We start from the raw sequence: 10,704 nt of genomic DNA, 5'->3' as shown, positions 1-10,704 counted from the left end.
GAGATTAATGACTTTGAGATCTTCTCTAGTTTTCCTAGTCTTATTCTAAATGGACATCTAAATCCATGATTTTTTTGACAATTATCTTTTGCTACTTTTCGTTTACATTTTTTCTTTATTACAGGCTGTGATGACATGACAAAACAAACATGACAAACCTGACAAAACAGTAAGGATGAAGCCCTCAAGCAAACAGCTGAGGTGACAAAAAAACATCTATTCAATGAAAAGCAATTGATGGACTAATTCATCACAAATAAACTTTATTTGCTGTTCTGAAACAACTACCAAAAGACACCATTATTTATTAAGTTAGATAGTGCATGTCAGTAGCTAAAAATGAAGCTTCATTATCAGCTTGGCTGCAGCTTGATGAGTTGCATATTTTTAATTACATGCCAGGACCATGACAACAAGTAGTCATGAAAGAATGAAAGATTCAACCTCCAAAATCATTACGAATTCAGGAAGACAATTTGGCAAGTCGACACAACATCAAATGTTGCCTAAAGTGACGGCAGGAAAACACATTTTCTGAACTAGCATCACAACTGCAAAACAGTAGAGTTTGCTGAATTTTAGCAGAACATGAAATGATATTTGATGAGATAAGATAGTCAGTAACACATTCTCTAAGATATTATGTAAAAAAGGACAATATATGGAAAAAGCACCTCATAGTCACTGTCACAGAGTGTGTGGTAGACTTTACACTACCAGTTCTTTGTGGGTGAAACTTTATTTCTCTGCTTGCAAGCATCGGCTATGTTCCCCCAATTGGAGCTTAAGCTACATTAACCAGCAGATGTCAGCAAAGCACAAAAAGGTGTTTTCTATGACACAAACTCAATACTTTCTTGCATGAAAACCTTGCTGTGTTTTCACAAATTATCTTTTAGATGTTTTTGGTTTGTTTGTTTGTTTTGTTTTTGGCATATGAGCAATTAATCAAGTGACAATAATACTGGAATAGAGAAATTTAAAAATATAATCACTGCAGAGGCCTATAATAATGTTTCCGTTTTTTAATCATTTAACATTAAATCTTCAGTGGGATTTACTTGTATTCTGTATGGCTGTAGAAACAAAAAGAGATCTGAGAAAAGGGAACCGGTGTAGACAAATTTTATTGTCATACACCACATATAATATAAAGAATGCTGACAGGCTGATGATTGATTCAGTAGAATATGTTTCTCCAATATGACAGCAAATGAAACATGATTTGGAGTTCTTGACTGTTATACAAAGATAAGTTTTGAATGACAACATGAAGAGCAAGATTTGCTTGAACAAGTCAGAATTAAGTTCTCTGCTCTATGAATACACTTTGCAAAGTGTTTAATGAATACAACAAATGACTTGTATGTTGAGTGTGTGACTGCTGCGCTGGCATGAATGGGATAAACTCTTTATTTGGTGGAGAAACGCACACAGGAATTAGAGAGTTTTATTTCACTTGGAGGTAGAGTTTTTTGGCGCTTGGACCATGACTGTGAATGAACTGGTCAGGATGAGGATTGGTTTTTTGTGGAGTGGAGACTGGAAAGGAGAGAAGCTTTAAGGAGCCTGGGAGGACCAAGTTGGAGATGAGGAGGAAAAATAATATTTTGGGTTTTATTCTTTTATTAAAAAAATATATGAGCATCCCTTCGCTAGGATTTCAGCTCAAGAGCTTCAAGCAAAGGACACAAACAATGTCACTAGTAGCAACAGCTTCTACAGACGGAAAAACTGAAAGCCTAACTACGAATGATGTGGCTTCCTGCAAAAGGGGAAACACCATGACAAATGCTTGAATGTATGTTTTTTTTCTTCTTTTTTTTAAATCTTTCTAACCAAGTATCACTCTCATTCTTGCTCTCAGTGTCTGCAAATATTGACAACACAGAGATAAAATGTTTTGACTAGAATAAGGACAGCTTTTATTTAAACGCTGGTTTAACGAAAAGTTTTTTGATTGTCATGATTTTCAGGATGTCCTCTGATTTGCTCTTTACTGTAAGTTATTAAATGTGATGTGAAATAGGTGTCTGTATTTGAGTCACCGATGCTGTAGGTGGGGGAGTCACATGTTTTATCCTAACTCCATAAATGTCAATTCCTGACAACAGTAATACCACAACTGTGAACCCACGCACACAAAGGCATCTGGTCCTTCACTATGCATACTCGTGCATATGCACATATGCAATGCTGACAGCAAGAATAGGAACTCATCAGCTGAATCATTTTGCGTTCTTGACTGTGATATAAAGACTGAATTTTACTCATCAGACAATCCGGAGGCTCACTGACAAGACATTTGAGGAAAAAGGATTTATGGCTGATGTAAAAAGAAAGCATTCCAGACTTTGATTTTGGTCAAAGTTTGTGAAAGGGATGTGGTTTAAGTGTTAGGGAAGTAAATGCAGAGATCGAAACTCAGGACCACAGAAGAAAAACATCACAATGTTTAAATCTCCTCTACCTTGCCTTTTGACATTAAGGACATCAGCAGAAAGAGGAATTTTGCCAAAATAATCAGCACATTCCATATTTGTGGCATAGTTAGGAACCTAGTTTGGCAATATTTGTATAATATTTAGGCTGTGAGCATCTGCATCAGAGAGCCCCAAATTCAGAACCTGTAGGATGGTTTTACCGTTCCATTTATTCCAAATGAATGGGAAGAAATATTTTTTCCACTGCAATTACAGTAATGAATTTTAACTGGCTTGGCTTTTCTGACTTAACTTTACTTCTGGTAACACTGCATTGCTAATGCGATTCCAGTTCCTCTACAAAGAAGTCAGACTGCAAGAAAGATAAACAAGCAAGAGAAAAATACTAAAAGTTCCAGAAGAAACTTTTTTACTTTAAGAAGAAAAGCGCTAAGAGAAAATAGCTTTGCTTTATTTTACATTTGAGGGACACGGCAGAGACAGCAATTTGAACGTAAACCTGCAAATCTATTTGCAACATACTAAAATACTTGAAGAATGGCATGTTAATTTATCTTTCTTGGTAATTAACTATTTTGAGGAATAACAGAGGTAAATGATTCTCAAAATAAAATAAAAAAAAATTGTAATGTATATTATATGATAATAATGATGACTGTCATGATTATCCATTCAGTAGACAAATTCAGAACTTTCTCAACATAAGTGTCCCATTACACTTTTTCTCAATATTTATCATAAATCTTGCTCTTATTGTCCAACCATGAGTTCATGACCTTAGATTCAAGCATGCTGGAGTCGTGCAGTGGCACTATGACGCAAAGTACGCTAGTCAGTCCACCTGCAAAGAGACAATGTGGATGAATAAAAAAAACAAAACAGCAAAGAAATGTGGGTTTAAATTCATCAATGGTAAGATAAAACAATTGTTAATTATAATGGCAAACACTTTAGATCAGCACACCCAGGTACTGAAGTGAGACAATAACTTCCCTTTTAATATAAATATATACTTATAAATGAGAGTAGGTTAGCTTGGGTAGTTTTTATTTATTTATTTTTTTTTTTCATATCAAGTTTCATAATTTGAAAACTGTATTTTCTATTAACTCAGGCACACTTTACCTGATAATAAATTGACTCGGTGAAAACTATTTGAAGTATAATTGTGAACCACTGCTCTAAATGAAGGACCTCATGCATGGGAATTGCTGCTCCTTGTGTGCAAAATCTGCACTCTGACCATAAAGGTAGTTTTCCTTCCCACTTGTGAGGCCACTAGTTTCAGGTCAAGAGGAACAGGTATCATTTCCCCGTAAGTTACGGGATGAGTGCTATTTTCCAGTCAACGTGGCCCACATCCACTGAGACAGAGCTTAAACCACAGATTGTTCTCCGATAATTTGCTATGCACCATTTGTCCACTTCTGTTGTGTGGGTAAATACCACACAGAAAGTTGTAGCTACAACTTCTGATACGCCGCATGTCGTCAGGGTTAGGTAAAAAAAACAAAATGACCTCCAAATTGCACCGTTTTAAAAATATTTATTATTACCCTTGAAGAAGTTAAACTATACAATATTTCACAAGGAACAGAGGAGTCAAAAGGCCAGAATAAACAAGGGATGTGCCGATCACACATAAAAACAAAACAAACAACAAAAAAATTACTCTTAGAACCAATCACAGTGGTAAGTTATCTTTTTCTGTAAGCATATGTCTTTTGTCTTCTGTTTTTATCTTGCATGCCAAGTATTGTAGACCATAAAGTAAATGCGCTGCATTAAGAGTGGACAACCAGAAACTGTCCTCAGGGCCAGTTAAAAAAAAAAAGAAGAAAGAATTACTGTTGGCTGCAAATAAGTATTCATTCACACTGGCTTATCTCACAGACGTATCAATGTTTGTCTTAGGGGCCATTCTTCCTGTGCACCTGTGCTAGTACTTCCTGTCTCAGTTTGCCCTCCGCTCCGCTCATCTCCCCCACCCTCAAACCGCATCCTTCACACTGTCACAATAATATTTGCTGAAGAAGAAAAAAAAAAAAAACTCTTACAACCCAGTTTCTGATACAACAAGCATGTAAAAACTTACAGGGTCTTCCCCATCTCAACCCCTCAGTGCCTAAATTAATCATTTACAGTACACATGGCTGCAGCAAGGTTAAGGCACAATAGAAATTCACAGCTTTACATTCACATTGATACTCTTCCTGCTTATGTGATTGTGTGGCAAGTGGGCATTTTTGGCATGCTTTTCACTCCTGAATATGCTGTATGGGTCTCTGGGGCGGATAGTCAATAGCTGGAGCGGTGTTTGGTTCCTGAATGTGATCGTAGGCTCTCAGGTAGTGCCCAGTGTTCTGCTGGTAATAGTAGATCAGTTTCTTGGCAAACATTGGTTCTATCTGAAATGAAATGAGACACAACATAGGAGCGATTAATCTAAAAATGGGACCTAAAAGTGCATATTCATATTGATTTAAACAGCAATATTTTTTCTTTTTACATTAATTTTATTTTTTCTTAAAAGTGCAGATACGAGTTGCTTCAATAGAGTCTTATCAGAGTATCTTATTAGACGTTGCAGTTTCTTTCAAAGACCTCATTGGTGAAATGTTTAAATCCATTACAACTATTATTCATGAAAATACTGCATCACTAACAAACAGTTCAGATAATAATATAGATGCATGTTTCAAGAAAGGGGAAAAATGGGTGAAATTTATGTGAAAACTTCAAAAACTCTCACTTTCTACAGAGCACAATAAAGCAGTCTCACTTCAGCATTTTGTAAGGACGCCACTACAAACTCTAAAAAAAATATCAATACCTGAAAGGAAAAGTAAATGTATCTGTTTTTATGTTTTGCTTGCAATCCATTTAGTTTCTTGCTTTCTCAAGTTATCTCGAAACTCTCATTTGTGACTTTTGACTGGTACTTTTTTAATCTGCTTTAAAATAATGAAATAAGATCACATCATGGTACATAAATTAATTCATTACAAGTACGACGACTGCTAGCTATTAATCAAATAAGTAGTTGATTATTGACAAATAAATATTAATTGCAATGTTAAAAGATCCCAACTTGGCTTGAAAAATTATTCTATCCGCACATCACTTTATTTAAAAAGATACTATTGACTCTGCTTTGTTCATTATATAATGTTTTTAGCATCTTCTCTGCTTTTAAAAACTGCTTTTGTAAAATATTTTTGTTCCACATTTACCTGCGCTGTGATGAGCTTCCTGGGGCGTTGCGGGTCTGGATATTCATCTCCAAAGCAAAGGACCACCTGGTGTCGTGGTATGTGGCGACCATTATGGACAAAATCTTGTAGATCTGAAAGGGGATCAAGAGAAGTTTAGTGCTAACTTGACATTTGACCCCACAAAGACACTAAAATGTCACACTGAACATTTAAAAAAAACATTCATCAACCCCATTTTAACTGTATGTCATGTCCTCAGTCACAAAGACATTTCTGGTAACTACTAGTAAGTTTGTTGGAAATTCAGAGCGAAATGGCATTAAAAAAAAAAAAACGGTCTCTTGTGTGGTGTGGACCACATGTGGGTGGGGACTCCACACACTTTGGCCCCCTGATGAGAAGATGAGCAACGTCTTTGTGCTACTTCAACACTAAGAGTGGGAATTACCCAACTCAAGTACCTGCAGCATCTCTTTCATCATTGTCATCTCATTCCCAATGACCTCAACTGTTGTTTTTGAATGGCTAGTGGAGCATTATTGCTTCAAAACTGTTTGCTACAAAGCAAACATATTTTATCAGTTTAAAGGGGAAATAATCTGTATTTAAAAGGTGGGAGAACTCCTACGGCATAGTTCTCCAATGCTTTTTATGATGAACTTGAACTACTAACAGTACAAATTAATGCTGTACAAAAGCAGTCTAAGATCTATGACAAATAAATGTTAAAATCTTCTGACCAATTTTAAAATGTACAGAACACCTGGAATAACCACACATACTGTGCACTTGAGTGGTCTTGATCTATAGTTGAGGAGGATTTTCTATCACATTTCTTTAACAATAAATTGTATTATCAGTACAGATCCAATACTTGATCATTAAAAAAATATATATTTTGTTTTATTCAATTTTTTGTTTAGTCATTAACACTGATTTGTGAATTGCAGAAAAAGAGCAGAAAAAACCCAACAAACATGAAGTGTGAACTAGTATTATGTCCATACAGAAACTACTTTCAGGAAGTTTGATGCTTCCACAAACTTTGGCTAATTCAAGTCTCAATTCTTGAGCTGCATCATGAGAAAACGTCAAAGACAGCACAACTGGGCAAGCATGAAATATGTTTTCAGCGAGATTGCTCCAAAAGACTTTTCAGACAAGAAATTGTCACATCTTAGCAGTGCTACATGTACTGAAATAATTTGAGGAAACTGAGCGTCCAGAGAAGAAAAGAAGAAGTGGCAGGCCTAAAATACTAGCAGATTAGCAGCATCTCAAAAGGCCCAGAATCTGTAAAATGAATTGCAATGATCTGATGCAAGGCCTCAGAGATGTGTCATCTATGAGTTGATGCAAAGCTGCAAACATCTGCAAGTTTCTGCTTACCAACAAGAAACTGATGGGTGTCAAACAGTTTGCATGGTTGCTCCTTCTCCAGCTTGTTGGGCTTGTCCACATACGGAGCCAGCGGTCCTTCCCAAAACACCCGTCCCTGACACAAGCGCTTGGCATACAGCCCATCAGCTGTCATCCACAGGAGCACCCCTTTCTCCAGGATGTTGGGAAGCAGCTCGGCTCCTTGCCTCTGAGACTCGGGGTACGGGGACGGAAAAAGAACAATTTCTGCGCCGCTGTGGAACCTGTCCTCTGAACATGGAGAAGAAGAGGAGGAAGAGGAGGGAGATGATGGGGAGGTGGAGGTAATCCGACAACCCTCTGGAGTGGTGACAGTGACTTCCTTCACCAGTGTTTCTCTGTAGTAAAGGGACACATGGAGGCTGAAATCTGTGAGAAGGAGGGAGAATTGTTTAATGAATGCACCAAAAGGAAAATGACAGAAGCTTGATCAAAACTCAACCCATAGCAACAACACTGAAATGTAGAGCTTTACTCGATTCACTCAGATCTTTTCAGATTGAAAATTGTGCACAGACACATTAAAAGAATCAGTGAGTCTTTCTGTAATGTACACTTGTATTTGTAGATGTTGTTTCACCTGATATGGCATTGCTGTGGTCCATTGTATACATTGGTGGCTGAGACTCGGAAAAGTATGTGTGGAATGAGAGCTGGAAACCTGGAATTGATAAATAAAGAGGGTAAATACACTGATTAACGGACCAAATGAAAATCCACAAAAATGTAAAAGGTTGTCGAACGTCGATTGTACAACTAATATTTTATAAATTATTTTAACATTTCAACATTTCTTTCTCCTTTGACTCGACAACATCATGCATCTCAATGTCTTTAGCTGCATGATGTTAAATTCACAATAAAAGTGATCTCAGTAAAATATGCAAGAAAAAATAAGGCAAACAGATCCAATTGAAATCCTGCTGCATGCAATTGAGTTCATTTCAATTGTATGCTTGCTTACCATTTTCTGTGTGCGGACTGGGCCAAATTCGACTGATTGGCGACTGATAGTGGCACTGACCATACTGCAGGTCTGTGTGTTGTCCATGGTGATTTGCATTAGGAAGAGAATGTTGTTCTGATGGTGCATGGAAATCTCTCCAGTCCCTTCTTTCTGGAGAGATAACAAAGCTGGGTACCTAAGGTGGAGGGGCACAGGGGCTGTCACTCAGAAAAACAAACGTTTCTTTCTTTTTAAAACTGCTCACCTGTGGGGTTTTAATTTCAGAATTGCAGCTAAATCTACTGACCTGGTTGTGAAGTGACGTATATGGTGGAACATATCCAAGCGGGTGAGATGGTGTCTCCTCCACACGGTTCATCTTCATACCTATTTACAACAAATATTTTGCCTTCAAATCTAAAAAAATTGCATTAAAAGTATGTCATTTAACAAAACTAAATATAGATTTCGCAATATGTGTGGGCCTTTGTTTGTTCCACAGAATAAAGAATAAAGATATTTTGTGCACATATACAGTGTGCTCTTTTTATTTAGGCAGAGAGTGCAACAAACTACAGAGTGAGAGAGTTCATCAAGTTAGTCAATTAACATAAAGTCCATGCAGCCAAAGCTGCTCATGTGTGACAATGGCTGTTGTATGATGGTAGAAACTTAGTTATGCAAGGCTGAGGTTGTCTTCTTGTGTTCTGTGCACTCTGAGCTTAGTAACCGTAGCCCTCTAAAAAAAGCACTACGGCCTTTTTGGTTCATGCTTTTGCTTCCTGTGCTTCCTGCCTCGCCAGAATCAGCAGTGGTGCAAAATGTATGTGAAAAATAACCAGTAGAGTGTAAACAGTGTCAGTTGCTGTGTAAAATGTTGGCATACTTTGAGTGTTTTTGCAACTGCACATACTTGTAGCAGACTTTATGATTTGCGTTCAAAACCTAACCACAAATCGTCTTACTCTTACCACTTTCTCTCATCTTCAATGCACATGTGATTGATCTACATGTTGACTGCTGCATGAACAGCTTTTAACACTCACCCTTTTTGGTTCCCTCCGGGATGATTCTGTAAACTTTGTACGGCTCTGAGATGTCCAGTTGGCTTCTTTCCACTATTTCATCAAAGTCGTTGCTCTTATTAAGGGCACAGCGTAGTCTGGTTTTCCATGTGGGGGGATCAGGTTTGTCAACTCCTTCCTTAAACTTTCCCTTGAACATCGCCCAAGCCTGTTAACAGCAGAATCACTAAATTCAAGAACTGATTAGATTTATTTCTGACTTCCTCTTTCTCCGGGACAAACTAAGTTGAGACTATGTTAATCGAGCAAAAGTTAGCTTTCGCTAAGGAAAATCTCAACATTTACTGAACATTTTTTGATGTTTCTATGTTTTACTTGTGAACTTTGTGCATTATATTTGCTTTTGCAGCATGAGGCAGCAGGCAAAGACAAAACTGCCTCACCTTAAAGAGTGCAGCATCCTCCTCTCTGTTGTAGTCCTGTTTTCCTGCATGTTTCCATGGAATCCTAAAGATGCTTTTTTCCTCATTTTCCCAAACCAGGCCAGGATATCTCCCGCTGTCGATCTGCTCTATGAGCCACTGCCTCAGCTTGCCGTTGCCGCAACTGCCCGACAGACCACCGTCGTCATCCAGGTTCATCTCTGCAAACAAATGAATTAAAATGAGATACAGAGCAGAAATGTGGCAACATTAAGATGGTTACAATTACACCTAATGCTTCCAGAAAAGTTTTGAAGGACAAATAGGATACAAGATATTGAGATGCCAGATTTAGTTTAGATGAGTTATGAACTTTCCAGATAATTATATGCAGTATTTTATTGTAGGAGCACTAGATGTTCATTCAGCAATAAATACAAACTGGTTTCTATTTTCTAGGCTACCTAATTTCTCTTTTGGAGTACATCACATCACTTTGGTTACATGCCATCTATACAATCAGTTCTCTGCATGCACATATAGTGTAAAGGGTGAAGACATGGATACTGAAATGAGTGATTTTCCTCATCACGTTTTGTGGTTTTGTCAACAACAAAAAAATCTGACTCATTTATGCCAAATGCGTGAATAATAACGTAATTCATCAAGCTATAAAAAGCTTAAACATAATAAATGAAGGAAGGAGCTTAAAAAGTATTAAAAGTGCTGCCCAGGCATCAACACTCTCATCTAACAAGAATGTTTCATGGAGGTGCAGCGTTTTCTTCCCTCAGTGCAGAAATGTCCTCCTGACAGAAGCCTTAATGTTGACCTGATGCAATAAAAGTTTGTATTCTGGTTATAATTTGAAATCATTTGAAAACGGTCTGCTGCAGCTCACCTTTAGAGATGTAGGGTCCACCGCGGAAATCTCTAATGCGGCTCTCGGGATCCTATAAATGTTATCACTGTCTTTTTGTTTTTTTGCTCACAGGGAGGAGTCTGTCGGAGAGGTTCAAGAGGAGATAAGGAGCAAACGCAACTTCTTTTTCTGTAAAACCTCTCAGCTCAACCCACGCAGCTCTCAGGTGGGGAATCCCTTTAGCGACGCCCTGATCGGGACGAAATGGAACAATCATATCTGTCCAGCCACATCCATGTCCAGCCACATCCATGTCCTCCGCGTTTATTTTATGAACCCGTTCAAATCCAAACTATTTCCAACCGCAAACT

At 37.7% G+C, this 10,704-nt stretch overlaps 1 protein-coding gene across 1 annotated transcript; it reads right to left on the bottom strand.

The window, feature by feature from the left end:
* Positions 1-3,979: 3,979 nt before the first annotated feature.
* On the bottom strand, positions 3,980-10,586 carry irf4a (interferon regulatory factor 4a). Its single transcript, XM_055033674.1, has 9 exons — positions 10,373-10,586; positions 9,493-9,692; positions 9,071-9,257; positions 8,332-8,411; positions 8,043-8,220; positions 7,659-7,739; positions 7,049-7,447; positions 5,678-5,790; positions 3,980-4,852 (listed from the first exon to the last, which is right to left on the bottom strand). The coding sequence occupies exons 2-9, from the start codon at positions 9,688-9,690 to the stop codon at positions 4,703-4,705; spliced, it is 1,386 nt and encodes a 461-aa protein (XP_054889649.1). The 5' UTR covers positions 9,691-9,692; positions 10,373-10,586; the 3' UTR covers positions 3,980-4,702.
* Positions 10,587-10,704: the final 118 nt, after the last annotated feature.

This window comes from Poeciliopsis prolifica, unplaced genomic scaffold (genome assembly GCF_027474105.1).
Source record: "Poeciliopsis prolifica strain line A6 unplaced genomic scaffold, Auburn_PproV2 SCAFFOLD008, whole genome shotgun sequence".
NCBI lineage: Eukaryota > Metazoa > Chordata > Actinopteri > Cyprinodontiformes > Poeciliidae > Poeciliopsis > Poeciliopsis prolifica.
This window is presented reverse-complemented; position numbering and strand designations above follow the sequence as displayed.